This window comes from Zingiber officinale, chromosome 1A (assembly GCF_018446385.1).
Source record: "Zingiber officinale cultivar Zhangliang chromosome 1A, Zo_v1.1, whole genome shotgun sequence".
NCBI lineage: Eukaryota > Viridiplantae > Streptophyta > Magnoliopsida > Zingiberales > Zingiberaceae > Zingiber > Zingiber officinale.
This window is the reverse complement of record NC_055987.1, coordinates 176487004-176503162: the sequence shown is the minus strand read 5'-3', so window position 1 is coordinate 176503162 and position 16159 is coordinate 176487004. Positions and strand designations below refer to the sequence as shown.

Below are 16159 nucleotides of genomic sequence, written 5' to 3'. Positions count from 1 at the left end.
CGATGATAAATTAAAACAAGCTACACCTTTAATGATTTTTTTCCCTTTAAATCAGGACGCGCGCACAATCAAAGTCTACACTCTACACTACAACGGCGAACACAGAGAGCGCAATTAAATTTGATCATTAAAAAGTTAAACAAGAGGCAATAAGCAATAAAGAAATAAGTATTATATATTTGGTAATCGAATTAAAACAGGCGATCTGTTCTTCATTCTCTCCCAAGACTTACTATTTTAAGTCCGCTGAAGCATGCTCGTATAGAAGAAAAAGCAGTGTCTGTCTCCACTAAATCTCTGCTCCTTTGTTAGCCTCTCCAGACTAGACATCGAGATCGAGATCGAGCATGGGGTACTTCCTCGATGTGTTGCGCTTCATCTTCTGCTACGGAGATGATGACGACGCTTTCGATCGATTAAATGCGAGGAGCAGCAGCAGCAGCAGCATCAGCCATCGCGTCGAGGATTTGCCGTTGCTTCATGGAAATTCCTCATCGTCGGAGTCGTATCCTTCAACTACCACCTTACTGTATCCGTGGAAGTCTTCAGTGGCTTCTCCGCCGTTAAATGCTTCTGTTTCTCCGTCCCCTTCTTTGCTATCTAGGTTTTCGACTGCCTCCGGTCCTCTCTCATCGAATCAGTCTGATGATTCTGCCCCAAAAGTTTCTTCCGGGCACTCTTCCGGAGCTTCCCAATCTTCTTCTCCCCCACCGAAATCGAAGACTTTGCCTTTAGTTCCACAGTCTTCTTCTCACCCATCGGAATCGAAGGCTTTACCTTTCAGTTCAAAGTTCCAACAGGCTGATGCCAGTAGGAGATCGCCGGGAACAACCACGAGCAAGCAAAAGCCCACGCCTGACGCAAGAGACGGAAATCCTGAGCTCAATGGGAAGGCTTCTGCCAAGGCGCCTGATTCCACCGCCTCCACTCCTCTCTCATCGAATCAACCTAATGATTCTGCCCCAAAAGTTTCTTCCGAGCACTCTTCTGGAGCTTCCAGATCTTCTTCTCCCCCACCGAAATCGAAAACTTTGCCTTTAAGTCCACAATCTTCTTCTCACTCATCGGAATCGAAAACTTTACCTTTCAGCTCACAGTTCCAACAGGATGATGCCAGTAGGAGATCGTCGGGAACAACCACGAGCAAGCAAAAGCACACGCCTGATGCAAGAGACGGAAATCCTGAACTCAATGGGAAGATTTCTGCCAAGGTGCCTGATTCCACTCACATTTGCGTCATGCATCAGGCCTCAACGACGCCTTCTAAACCCTCCATAAATGCTTCTGCTTCTCCCTTGACCTCTTCAGTCTCATCCAAACATCCTGTAGTCGCCGATCCGCTTTCATCGAAGTGTTCTTCTGTACTCCCTGCCTCATCATCTCATGGGCCTTCCACTCAAGTCTGGATCAAGCGTCAATCGACCTTGAATTACCATGACAAATCTTCGCTTTTGCCATCAACTACTCTTCCATCAAATACCTCCAACTTCACAGATACATTTGCTTCCTTTCTCCAAAAGCAACAGAAACGGACACCTGAGACAAATCATCATGATTCTACTAGGGACTACTCATCCGAGCCTCGTCCATTTTTCAAAAAACGCACACTCGCTGAAATATACGAGATTCCTGAGGATATCGAGGAGCTGATCAAGAACGATAAGTTGCCTGCAATGATGCCATTAACCCCACACAGTTATGCTGATTATTTCCGTATTTTGCTTTACGCAGAAGACTATGAACTCGAGGTACTCTCTTGTCACAAAGCGAATCCTCATTTCTTGGCAGTAATATTACGAAGGTTGATCACTTTTCTAACAGTAAAAGCTTTTGAGATTATCACTTCTGAATCAAATATCAAATTTTTTATTCTTATTTGCAAGATCAAAGGTGATCATCTATAATCTTGTTCAAATTATAGGGGGAATCAGTTGATGAGTTAAATCATCAGAAACTCTTAGAGAGCGTGAGAAGAATAAGATATGGAAAATGAATTATTGAAACATAATTTGACTATATGCTCAAAAGATAAACTATAGATTCTTTCTAAAAGAGATAACTAACGGACAAATATTGAGAAAGGAATATGTATATGCTCATTTGCACTTATTTTAGAGGAAATATATAGCAATTATATCAATGTAATGAATGTTATAAGAATAATAATATAATTATTAGTGTGAGGGATATTGAAAGTAAAAATAGTTTCCTATAATTATATGTTTACAGAAAGATTTAGCTTAACACAGATTATGTTTCAATAATATTAGATTAACTTGCTATTCCTAAAGAAGATAAGCAACTTTAGTGTATTTTATTTAGAAATTATGTTGTCTCATTTGATAAGAGTATAACTAGAATACAGTTAAAAGCTGAAATTGTGGAGAGAAATTTTGGAAGTAAAAATTTAAAATTAAGTGGAGCTAAGATATAATATATGAATTATAGTTTTGACATAAGAAAAGGAACGGCAAGGGAATATTAAGTTGTATGTATATGACAATTAAAGGAGTCCCATGTAATAATCATTAATAGGATATTGATGCTCAACATAGAAGAAGAAAAAATTGGAGTCCCATGTAATCTTCATGTGCTCAAGTCAATAGGACAAGTGCTGATAATATCTAAGACACCTCAACACAAGAGTTGTTGAGCAGATGAATGACCATTGTGGAGAACATGAGGAGCATGTTAAGGATGACCACCTAAGTTGCTTTGAAGGGAGACAATGCAATAGTGTATTTATTGACTAGTTCCCCATCAATTGAATACTTCCTCCATCAATCGAATAGTTCCCCCATCAATTCTGTTAGTTTGATATATTAGAGTGAGCTTAGATTGAAAAGAATATATGTTATAATCATGTGAGAATATTTGGTTGTAGGGCTTTTATTTATTGTTCTATAAGGACCTTGATATTCATTCTATATAGAAATGCAGTGTGTAGTTGTACATTTATGATCCTAAATAGAAGAAGGTAATAAGAAGTAGAGAAATAGACCTCCATTAGCATGAGACTATAGTGATACAAAGAGATCAAAGAAGACTTGCAATTTACCTCAAGTAAAATTGTAAATCTCCCACTAGTTTCTACTTATTTATAGTGTACTCTTGAATCAATAACTGAGCTAGAGTTTTTATATATTAGTGGCTAGGCATGGAATAAAATGTGACAAGATAGTCGGAAAAGATGTAGCTCACGGGAGCAAATTCCACCAATTGTTTACCTTATAGTAAAGAGGTTGAATAGAGCATGACATCTATTCCTTAGGCATAACAACTCGGAGTTTATCCTATATATAGAACAAAGGGAGCCACAGTTAATGCAAGAGGTACAATGCTATACAGATAAAGATCTTTGGATCAAAATTATGCAAGAAGAGATTGTAACGACCCGCCTTCTACTACTAGGCTATAAGGCGAATCGCTACAGTTGTACTGTGCTAAACTATACTGTGCGGAAAGCTGGGCTAATTAAAATTTTACTCTACTATAACTAAGACAGCTGATAAGAAAGGTCTAAAGACCTCCTTTGCTGGTGTACATGTGCTAAAGAGGGGAAACTAAACATCCCAACTTAGCTAGGGACTCATAATTTACTTCCCAGCTAGCTGCTGATCGATCCACGGATCGATCAGACCTGCTACGATTCTGTCCCCAGCTGGATCGGTCGGCAGACCGATCCAGGTATGTCTGGATCGGTCGGCAGACCGATCCAGGAATGTCTGGATCGGTCGGCGACCGACTGACCGATCCAGGAGGATACAGTAGCATACTGTATCCGTCTGGATCGGTCGGCAGACCGATCCAGTGGCACGATCAGGCTCTGATCGGTCTGGAGACCGATCAGAGTCTGATTTCGCCCGGAAAATCAGACTTCAGCACTTTGGCGTGCCAAAATACAATCTAACGACTACCTACTGCATAATAAACTATTCTAACAACATGTAATAACATTCTAACATGATTACTGACATTTTAAAACATTCTTTCATAGTTCAATGCGTTCCAAATCTAAATTGCATGAAAATGAAAGTATCAAAACTAATAAGCTGAAAGTGCTGAACGTAAATGCTAACGAGTTCTAATGCATAATTAAAACTTGTTAGATCCCTGAGATCTTTCATTCCAGTTCCACACACACCCATCCTCATCTGCATTGACCTCCAGCCTCCACTGCTAATCCACTTTTCTTTTACCTGTATCTGCAGTATAAGAAAAGTAGTACCTGTAAGCTAACGCTTAGTAAGAAACCATCTACCTCACAAAATCATGCATACGATGCAGTTATGATTTGAAAACATGCTATTCGAAAATATCTTGAACAGGCTAGCATGGCATGGCATACAATCATAGAAACATGGCATACTGAACAAGTCATGGCATAGCATACAACTAATCATAAAGCTAACATAGAGAACTGAACTGAAACATAATTTGAGCTAAACTAAACTAAACTGAAGCTGAAATCAACTCAACTAACATAACTGATTTTGAGTTTGAAAACTAGTACATAATAAGTGAAAATAATAAACATCTTTGTTGGGCCCGATATTGTACCACTTTGCGCCCATAGACCCGGGGTTGCAAGTTCCGAATTTAGCAAGGTTTACTAGGTTGTGCGAACCTAGGGACGTGTGGAGTCGACCCAATGGATATCTAATCGATGCAGTGCCAAAATAAAATCTTGAAATAGCTAATACATGCTTTTTCATACTATTCCTAGGTTATCGAACCTAGAGCTAGGTTATCTAAACCTAGAGGCGTTGTGGGCCCACCCATTGGATATCTAATCCATATAAGCTGAAATAAACTGAAAATACTGAATAGATACCTCTAAAGTATCTAACTGAGCTGTTACAAATGCCTATGGTGCATTTTTACTAAACTAGCTATTTTATCGAACACCTGGGATGCTCTAACTCTTCTCCCTATTAGGGAGACCACCTCTAGGCACCCGACAACATCTAACCTCCTATCTGAAGAGGGAAGACATGCCCGGCCCATCTAAAGGTGATCATTAAGTCCCTAATCTGCGAAGAGAGTTAAATACACCCTAGATATCGATAAAATCCGCATACATCCTAACTAAAGTATAAAAACTCAACCGGAAGCTATTATACTGCAGGTGAGGGGTTTCTTACCTCTTGATCGTAATTTCTTACGATTCTATTCGCTAGAACTCCGGTGGAGATGATCCTCTCGACGATCCGATCACGTCTTCGCGTTCCTCTCGCGGAGAAGAACCTCTTTCGTGTTGGAGTCGTCGCCGGAAGATGAACCTAGGGACCTTGGGCTAGGGCGCCGAGAGAAGGAGGAGGAAAGAAGAGGCGGCGTGAGGTTTTGGGAGAGGAGAAAAAGTGGCGTGAGGTTTTGGTTGAGAGATTTCCAAACCAAAACTAAGTTAAAATAAACCAAACCCACTTGAACCTCCTATTTATATTAAGTGGTAATTTCCGCCCAAACCTAACATAAATATTATTGAATCCCTTTCCTTTCAGCACGGCCCTGCTGGGTTCACTGGTTTCTAACATTATCCGTAAACCGTAGGTCTCGGGTTCAATTCCCGCTTAAGCCGTTTTACGATTCTATTTATTTTGCTACTTCCGCTACTCGGAAAATTCGGAAAAATATCTAAAATTCCAGAAAAATCATAGAATAATTCTAAAATAAATTGGAATTTTTCGGACTTTACAACCCCCCCTTATAAGTTCCCTCCGAACTTAAAACTTCGGGGTACTTCTGTCTCATGCTTGTCTCTGTCTCCCAAGTCGCCTCTGCTGTGTGTGATTTTGCCGGTGACTTTAACTAATGGTACTTCCTTGTTAAGTAATTTCTTTCTGCTCGATCTATTATCCGAATAGTAGTATCATCATTGAGATCATCACGGACTGCACTGGGGCTCGATCACTGGTGGCGTCTGGATATGCTTCTTCGACGTGGAGACATGAAATCGTTGTGAATGATTGACATCTCACGAGGTAGCTCTAGCTCGTATGCTACCTTGCCCTCTCTTCGTGATAAGGTATGGTCCCATATCTGGGAGCTAGCTTGCCTTCTTCCCAAACGCACTCCCTGGGAGCTACTCGAGGAAAACTGTATCCCAGTAGAACTCTAGGGGTCTGCGTGTGTCAGCGTAGCTCTTCCGGCTCTGTCTTTGTCTCTATCCTCTGGCGAATCTGATGTATGGCTGCTGTGGTAGCTGCTACTAGATCTGACTGAAGTTCTAGTTCCTCTCATACCAGCAGATTGGTGATCTGCACCTCCGCCCATAGAGTGCCTATAAAATGGCACGATAATTGTTGTCTGTGCTAGACTCGGATATTTGCACCAACTTCCTGAAATCTAGGGCCTGAGCTCGGGAGCGTATCTTGAGTACACGATTTACTCGCTCCGTCGACCGTCATGGGATGAAAAGTCTTGAATTTTAGCTGGGTGCCCATAGCTGAACACACTTCCGAAGTGTGATGTAAATCTATTGTCTCATGCGAAATGATGGTTCGTGGGACTCCGTGTAGTCTGACGATCTGGAGATACAACTGAGCTAGCTTCTCCATGGAGTAGGATATCTTGATAGCTAGGAAGTGGGCTGATTTAGTCAACTTGTTACCCAGATGGCATCAAAACCATTTGTGGTTACGGGTAGCCCCACTATGAAGTCCATCGAGATATCCTCCCACTTCCATTCTGGAATCTGATAGGCTGCAGAACTCCTCACAGTCGTGATGTTCCTTGACCCTCCGACAGGTGAGGCGGATGCTAACATATCTGGCGATGTCTCGCTCATCCGGACCACCAAAAGTGTTTCTTGGTCTTGATACATTTGGTGGAGCCCGGATGCATCGCGTAGGGAGTCCTGTGAGCCTCATCTAAAATCATCTCCGTAGCTCCTCCGATCCGGAACACAGTGCATCGCCAAAATACAACACCCATTATCGGACACTCAATTCTCTACTTTCGATTACGCTAGCCCTTGCTTGATTCTCGAATCTCGGGGTCCCGATCTGGTGGTGAATATCACCAGCAAGGTAGACTCTAGGGTCATAGTAGAGGCTGTCCCACGATGAGTTCGAGACCGAAATCCACGATCTCCTTCAGTAGGGGCGGTGGCATGGTAAGAGACAATAAGGTAGCATGGATTTCTGCTAAGTGCATCTGCCTCCTTGGCTTTCCACGGATGGTAGAGGATGTCTATATCGTAGTCCTTGACCAGTTCGAGCCATCTGTGTTGTCGCATATGATCCTTCGAGTGAAGAAGTACTTGAGACTCATGATCTGTATACACTCTGCACTGAGCTCCATATAAGTAATGTCTCCAATTTTGAGAGAGAAGACTGCTGCAAGCTCAAGGTCGTGAGTAGGGTAATTCTTCTCATAATCCTTGAGTTGTCCGGAGGCATAGGCGATCACCTTGCCGTTTGCATCAGCCTGCTCTAGTCCCAACTTAGAGGCATCACTATAGATGTCGAAGTTCTTTGGTGTCGTCTGGTAGAGCCAAATAGAGCACGGTCGATCTCCTTTTAGCTCATTGTTCTCACATCCTCTGTCCTGGAATTTCTGTTCTTTCGGTAAGAGTCGGTGGGAGGCTACTGGAGAAATCCTCTGAAACTTCTGTAATATCCTGCTAATCCCGAGCTCCGATTTCTTTGGCATTTTGGCGCTTCCGCTTACATCTTCTTGGGATCCACCATGCACCATCCTTTGAGATGATGTGACCCGGAAAGGACATGATCTAGCCAAAATTCACATTTCGTGAACTTGGCGTAAAGTGGTTCTGTGAAGTGTCTGTGATACTAGTTTGTGCTCTGCGTGTTCTTCTGAGTTCTGAGTAGATAAGAATGTCATCGATAAACACGATAACAAACTTATCTAAATACTCCTGAATACTCTGTTCATGAGATCCATGAATGTGGCTGGAGCACGCCAAAGGGCATGACCACAAACTCGTAGTGTCCGGTTACGAATCTTGTCTTGGTATATCCCTTCTTTAACCTTTACATGATAACCGATCCGAGATCTACCTTAGAAACAACGATGCCCCTTGATTGATCGAATAGGTCATCTATTCAGGAAGAGGATACTGTTTTTGATTGTGACTGGTTCGGTGATCGTAGTCTACGCGATCGCGTGCTTCCATCCTTCTTCTTCACGAACAACACTCTCCCGTGGTGAGTGACTCGGGCGTATGAACCCTTTGTCGAAGCTCTGTGGTTGCTCACGAAGTTCCTTGATTCTGCTGGAGCCGTGCGATGCGGTGCCTTGGAAATTGGATTTGTCGGGGATGAGCTCATCTCAAATTCAATCTCCACATGCAGTGCTAAGCACTGTAGCTCCTCGGGAAGGCTATTGGGTAGTCATGACGACTCGAACCTCTGCTGGCTGTTGGTCCACTGTCACTGGTCTTGACTACGTGTCTAAGAATCCGTCGTCCGACTCCGGTAACCTCGTGCCTTCATGGCTGAGAGAAACCTCTTGGCCTTTCTCCTTGGTTCCCCGACAAATTGCATGCCGCTTAGGTTGGAACGTGATTTACGGCACTCGATAGAGGCACCGTATTTGACCAAAGTCCATTCGAAGATAACGTCATAGTCGGTCGTTTCTAGCACTATCGGATCGCGAAAGAGCTCACATGCGCTATAATGACGGCCTGCTGAGCCGGTCGTGGGCGCCGTGATCTCTCTGAAGGTGGCGGTCAAAATTGACATTGAGTATCTCGGGGTACCTCTAATTTTCGGAGAACATCCGGCTATATATGAATGGGTTGCCCGATGTCAAATAGAACAGTAGAACTATAAAACTGTAACAACTGTCGAGGCATTTGCTACGTCCTCTCCGGTGAGTGAGTAGATCCTCGCGTTCGCCATAGCCGGGGCTTCTAATCTGCCGGCGATATGTGGGCCTTCAGAGCGGCTGCGTCGATATAAGCGGTGGTGGCTGCATCTTGAATCTGCGTGGTGAGGAAGACCGGCCTTGTTCGGGCACTTTTAGCCATGTGCCCTTCTTGTCCACATTCAAGCATCCTCGTGCGCCCTTGCGACAAACCCACAGGTGGAATTTCCCACAAGTAGCACACTTTGGATAACTGGGTCGCTTGCTAGATGGCCCTCCTCTTGGGTCACTCCACGATTTGCGCTTGCTGTTGGAGTTCCCTTTCCAGTTGGGCTGTGGCCTGCTGTTACCGTGAGCTTTCTGGCCTTTGTCAGGACTTGATTCTTACTCTCGTTCATCGCCTTCTGATAGTGTTCGGTGATCAGGGCACTGCTGACCAGCTCTTCTGTTGTCTGCGGTCTATTAATTCCGCTGGCCACATTCAAAGCTATCTCGGGTCGGAGCATCTTCAGCATCAGTCTGACCCTTTCTCTTTCCGTGCTGACCAACTCTGGGCAGAGGCGTGCGAGATGGTTGAAGCGCTTCACTGCTTCGTTAACTGATAAGTTACCTTGTCGGAACTCGGTAAACTCGTCGTAATGCCGATTTGTTACCCGCATATGGAAAAAATCCTCGAAGAACTCTGCTTCGAAGTCCGCCCAGTTCATCTGATTAACTTGTCTCTTGATCTTAACCCTTTCCCACCACATTCTTGCGTCTCCAGAAAAACAAAATGATACGCACTTGATCTTTTCTGGTACGGGCCAGTCCAGCAGTTCCACTATACTTTCCACAGTCTTGAACCAGGCTTGGGCGTCCCATGGCTCACAAGTACCCGAGAAGTTCTCCGGATTTAGCCTTAGCCACTGTATTAAGTAAGTCTCCTGTCGGACTACTGGGGCAGGGGCTACCGGTGGTACTGGTGTAGTCTGAGCTTGTGGAACCTCTAAGACTACCGGAGTTGTCAAATTCGGTTCCGGGGTGACTGTGGGGGTACTTTGCTGATTAGCCTTTAAGGTGGCTATCTCCTGTTGCTGTTCAGCTAGCTGCTGCTGTAACTGAGCCACTAATGCTGTAAGGTCTGGAGGAGGCACTGAACTGCCTGCCTCTTGCTGGGGCTCAGTAGCTAGTGCCCTTCTAGCTGGGCGTCCTCGTGCCATTTCTAATGACATAGAGAACATATGTATAACTAATACTATCACAGTTATATAATTTCTGACATCATGTTTAAACTATCATGTACTAACCGGCAATAAGCATATAACATGAACTGTAACTATAAACAAGAACAATTAAGAGAGTAGAGGTATTCTTACTTGGAAGCTGCAGGTACAATGCTGATGTGTGTGTAGGAAGTATGGAACACTGCTCTGATACCACTCTGTAACGACCCGCCTTCTACTACTAGGCTATAAGGCGAATCGCTACAGTTGTACTGTGCTAAACTATACTGTGCGGAAAGCTGGGCTAATTAAAATTTTACTCTACTATAACTAAGACAGCTGATAAGAAAGGTCTAAAGACCTCCTTTGCTGGTGTACATGTGCTAAAGAGGGGAAACTAAACATCCCAACTTAGCTAGGGACTCATAATTTACTTCCCAGCTAGCTGCTGATCGATCCACGGATCGATCAGACCTGCTACGATTCTGTCCCCAGCTGGATCGGTCGGCAGACCGATCCAGGTATGTCTGGATCGGTCGGCAGACCGATCCAGGAACCTGGGAATTCTCCGGAAGCTACTGTATTGCGCTGGATCGGTCGGCTGACCGATCCAGGAGGATACAGTAGCATACTGTATCCGTCTGGATCGGTCGGCAGACCGATCCAGTGGCACGATCAGGCTCTGATCGGTCTGGAGACCAATCAGAGTCTGATTTCGCCCGGAAAATCAGACTTCAGCACTTTGGCGTGCCAAAATACAATCTAACGACTACCTACTGCATAATAAACTATTCTAACAACATGTAATAACATTCTAACATGATTACTGACATTTTAAAACATTCTTTCATAGTTCAATGCGTTCCAAATCTAAATTGCATGAAAATGAAAGTATCAAAACTAATAAGCTGAAAGTGCTGAACGTAAATGCTAACGAGTTCTAATGCATAATTAAAACTTGTTAGATCCCTGAGATCTTTCATTCCAGTTCCACACACACCCATCCTCATCTGCATTGACCTCCAGCCTCCACTGCTAATCCACTTTTCTTTTACCTGTATCTGCAGTATAAGAAAAGTAGTATCTGTAAGCTAACGCTTAGTAAGAAGCCATCTACCTCACAAAATCATGCATACGATGCAGTTATGATTTGAAAACATGCTTTGCGAAAATATACTTGACAGGCTAGCATGGCATGGCATACAATCATAGAAACATGGCATACTGAACAAGTCATGGCATAGCATACAACTAATCATAAAGCTAACATAGAGAACTGAACTGAAACATAATACTGAGCTAAACTAAACTAAACTGAAGCTGAAATCAACTCAACTAACATAACTGATTTTGAGTTTGAAAACTAGTACATAATAAGTGAAAATAATAAACATGCTGTTGGGCCCGGCAACTGTACTTGCTGTGCGCGCATCCCTACTAGACCCGGGGTTGCAAGTCCCGAATTTAGCAGGGTTTACTAGGTTGTCTGAACCTAGGGACGACTGTGGGAGTCCAACCCAATGGATATCTAATCCAGTACAGTGCCACTGAAAATAAAATACTGAAATAGCTAATACATGCTTTTTCATACTATTCCTAGGTTATCTGAACCTAGAGCTAGGTTATCTAAACCTAGAGGCGACTGTGGGAGCCCACCCATTGGATATCTAATCCATATAAGCTGAAATAAACTGAAAATACTGAATAGATACCTCTAAAGTATCTAACTGAGCTGTTACAAATGCCTATGGTGCATTTTTACTAAACTAGCTATTTTATCGAACACCTGGGATGCTCTAACTCTTCTCCCTATTAGGGAGACCACCTCTAGGCACCCGACAACATCTAACCTCCTATCTGAAGAGGGAAGACATGCCCGGCCCATCTAAAGGTGCTCGACTAAGTCCCTAATCTGCGAAGAGAGTTAAATACACCCTAGATATCGATAAAAATCCGCATACATCCTAACTAAAGTATAAAAACTCAACCGGAAGCTATTATACTGCAGGTGAGGGGTTTCTTACCTCTTGATCGTAATTTCTTACGATTCTATTCGCTAGAACTCCGGTGGAGATGATCCTCTCGACGATCCGATCACGTCTTCGCGTTCCTCTCGCGGAGAAGAACCTCTTTCGTGTTGGAGTCGTCGCCGGAAGATGAACCTAGGGACCTTGGGCTAGGGCGCCGAGAGAAGGAGGAGGAAAGAAGAGGCGGCGTGAGGTTTTGGGAGAGGAGAAAAAGTGGCGTGAGGTTTTGGTTGAGAGATTTCCAAACCAAAACTAAGTTAAAATAAACCAAACCCACTTGAACCTCCTATTTATATTAAGTGGTAATTTCCGCCCAAACCTAACATAAATATTATTGAATCCCTTTCCTTTCAGCACGGCCCTGCTGGGTTCACTGGTTTCTAACATTATCCGTAAACCGTAGGTCTCGGGTTCAATTCCCGCTTAGGCCGTTTTACGATTCTATTTATTTTTGCTACTTCCGCTACTCGGAAAATTCCGGAAAAATATCTAAAAATTCCAGAAAAATCATAGAATAATTCTAAAATAAATTCGGGAATTTTTCGGGCTTTACAGAGATGAAATCTCTTTATGGCGAATAATATGATTTAGTTGAGTTGCCAATTGATATATAATCTATAAAGAACAAATGGGTGATTGAGTTGAAGAATGATCACAATAAGTTGTTTCAGTGTAAGCTCAACCAATGGTAAAAAGGTTCGGTCAAAAGAAGGGCATCATCTTTGTTTAGATCTTTTTTCCACTTGTGAAGATAACATCTATTCAAGTTGCGCCGGGTCTAGAAACTAGCTTGAATCATGAGCTTGTACAGTGTGATGCCAAGTTTGCTTTCTTGCACGGACTTTAAAAAGGAGATATATATGGAGAAGTCATATGAATTTTAAGATAAGAGGAAGAAACATACGGTTGAAGAAGAGCTTGTATGGTCTATAGCATACAACTAGAAACTGATATGAAAAGGTAGACTCCCTTTTACTAGCTTAGGCTACTAAAGAGAAGATTTTGATTCATGTGTATATTTTAGATACTCGCATGGTAATCTTGATATACTATTCCTCTATGTGGATGATATGCTAATTATATGGTATGATAGTATTATGATTGATTAGTCGAAGAAAGAGTTAGTAGATCATATAATATAAAGAATTTGGTGCTAACCATATGCATGCTAGGTATTGAAATTAACTCAAGATAGAAAAGCTAGACAGTTGTGGCTCTTATAAGAGAAATATGTTGAAAAAGTTTTAGAAAGGTTCAACATAAAGATGCTGAAGCAGGCACAACTCTCTTATCCAGTCATTTTAAGTTGACTAAAGGTACTAGTGAGATCTCAGAAGTAGAGATGGCAAAGATTCTATATTCCTTTTCAATTAGATCACGCATGTATACTATGGTAGTATTAAATGAGATATTATGCATGCAGTTGGAGTTTTAGAAAGATTGCTCTCAGATCTAAGGAAGGCATTTTAGACAATTAAGTATGGGGATCTTCAAGTGTTTTAAAAGTATGATAGGTTAGCACTATGCTTTGAGGATGACAGTATACTCTTCAGATTTAAACATGAAAGGGAAGGAGGATGGGTGGAAAGTCCACTTTAAGTTATTTGTTCACCATTACAGGGGGAGTTATTTTTTGTATTTCCAAATTGTAAAAATAATTTGTGTGGTTGTGTGTTTTGGACTCTTTTACCATTTTGATCTTTTTTCCTATACAGCTAGAGCATCATTAATTCCTTAAGCAGATATAGAGATATTCTTCAATCCAAGAGGATGCAGTCAAAAAGAATGATCTTGTAGCCTTCTGCAATTTCTTTTACAAATATTGGTCTGTATCAATCAAAAGATGCATATGTTCATTAACATGGTCAAAAGGTGCATATATTGATCCATATTATCTACACTTATGTTTGCTATCAACGATCACCCACCTCTCTTTCTATTCCTCCATTTTCTCTTTGATCTATACACCTTAGAACATTATTTTCAAAGATTGGGAATGCTGAATAGCAAACCTGGGGCTTGTTGTATAATTCGCAAAATCCAAGCAATTCTTTTGTAATGTTGGTACTGTGGTATTCTTTCATTCTTACCAAACTGAAATATTGTCAACACAGAACTCTTGCACATTCTTTTCTTTACAGTAATATAGCATTTATATATATATATATATATATATATATATATATATATATATATATATATATATATATATATAGCTTATTGCCTCCAAAATTTCCAATCAGTTTTCCATCTTTGATGTATTGTTTAATTCAGTTTCTTTCATACTATTGGTCTCAATTTACCATGCTGATCTTTTTACATAGAAATGGAGCGAATATTTATTGGAAGGAGTTACTCTTGAGTTGCGAGAAAATAAAGACTCTAAAATTCATAATTTGAGAGAGATTTCTAAGACAAAAAGCAGTCGGAATGATCAACATTCTTTGGTAGCATTTGAGATTGATGCTGTTCCTGAAAGAAGGCCTTATCTTTTATCAAGAGATTTTGTCCTTGTACGGCCCTCAGACCAGATATCTGCGGAACCTTTCAAGGTTTGTTTCTCAGATTCTTCTTAATGTGCAATGGAAATGTTGAGCTATACTTTTAGCATTGCATTATGATATTTAGATATTTTTTGTGCCCTAAAGATATTCTTGAAGGTGCTATGCTTTAACACAACATTCAAGACAATTTTATCTTTTCATCTGTGACATACTTGTGTAGTCTTGGTTTATCATCTAACATTTAGATCTCTTGCTCTCTTTTTTCCATTTTATCCAAAAAAACCAGGGAGTCATTGTTTGTGTGGTAAAGAGCAGAACTGTTTTAGTAGAGTTTGGATGCGATTTTCACAAACAACATTCATCAATGAAAAAGTATAATGTTAGCTTCTCCTTCAATAGAGTTTGCTTGAAAAGATCTCATATTGCAATCTCCGCTGCAACAAATTCTTTGCTGTGTATGATCCTCTTCCCAAATCCCAAAGGCATTACTGATTATGCAAGCTCGGATGGGAACATGGTTTCTCCAACCATCCAGCCTTCCATTAAGCATCATCATGTAATTCGAAGAATCCTAAACCGTAAAGGTCTTGTCCCCTATCTCATAGAAGGACCCCTCGCCTACGAGTTTGGGGAACTCACTGCCACAGGGAAATTTATTCAAGAAGCAGTCATCCAAATACACAGGAATGTTGTTAGCTCCAAAATACTTATATGCACTCCTAGGAACATGACGTGCGATGCATTAATGAGGAGTTTGCTCGACGAGATTCCAAAGACCAAGTTGTTCCGAGCTAATGCTGCCTTCCGAGACATGGAACTTGTGCCAGATGACATTATGCCAACGTGCCTGTTTAAAGGGGAGTGCTTCACTTGCCCTCCCATCGATGAGCTCAGAGAATTCAACATTGTGTCTTCCACCTACATGAGTAGTTTCAGACTTCACAATGCGGGAATTGAAGCCAACCATTTCAGTCACATTTTCGTGGTGGATGCATCTTCTTCAATGGAGCCTGAAGCGATTGTGGCTCTTGCAAATCTAGTTTGTGAGAAGACTGTCATCGTAATTACAGGTTCAATGGATGACTTTCCACGTTGGGTGAGATCAAGAATAGGGAGGGGAGGGAATGGACTGAAGAGATCATTGTTCCATAGGCTTATGGGGATTAAGCCCTACTCTTCTATGGATTCTAATCATGCAGCCAGCATTAGATCTGGCTAGCTGAATGTATATAGTAAAATTATTGTACGTCTTTTCATATATGAAATAAGTCGTATTTGTATATTGATCCTCAGATGAATTGAATGGGTTCAACTAGTGGGAGAACTGAAACTATGTCAGGGCATAATCACGATTTGCACACTATATGTAAACCTCAATACTGCTATTGAGTTTAAAAGAAGAGAGAATGTACATGTCTTCCAAGTCTTCCATTGAGGTTGTTCTTTCTTTATTTGTTTTAATGCAATGTGTGCAAATTAATCAGCATTTTTAGCAAGCATTGTCCTTCTTGTGTAATTTTAGTTGGCATCTAGATTAAAACATTTAGCATGTTGACAGTAATCCTACTAATGGCATTTGGTAGATCCATACCAAAGA

At 41.6% G+C, this 16159-nt stretch overlaps 1 protein-coding gene across 1 annotated transcript; it reads left to right on the top strand.

The window, feature by feature from the left end:
* The first annotated feature begins 205 nt into the window (after positions 1 to 205).
* On the top strand, positions 206 to 15854 carry LOC122038491. The gene is made up of 3 exons (XM_042598263.1): positions 206 to 1748; positions 14383 to 14610; positions 14849 to 15854. The coding sequence occupies exons 1-3, from the start codon at positions 348 to 350 to the stop codon at positions 15779 to 15781; spliced, it is 2562 nt and encodes an 853-aa protein (XP_042454197.1). The 5' UTR covers positions 206 to 347; the 3' UTR covers positions 15782 to 15854.
* Positions 15855 to 16159: the final 305 nt, after the last annotated feature.

Excerpts from the sequence above, each read along its gene's own strand:
- LOC122038491 (XM_042598263.1), top strand. The coding sequence starts at position 348 with ATGGGGTACTTCCTCGATGTGTTGCGCTTCATCTTCTGCTACGGAGAT. Across the intron at positions 1,749-14,382 it reads CAGAAGACTATGAACTCGAG|AAATGGAGCGAATATTTATT; the intron begins GTACTCTCTTGT and ends CTTTTTACATAG. Across the intron at positions 14,611-14,848 it reads TATCTGCGGAACCTTTCAAG|GGAGTCATTGTTTGTGTGGT; the intron begins GTTTGTTTCTCA and ends CAAAAAAACCAG.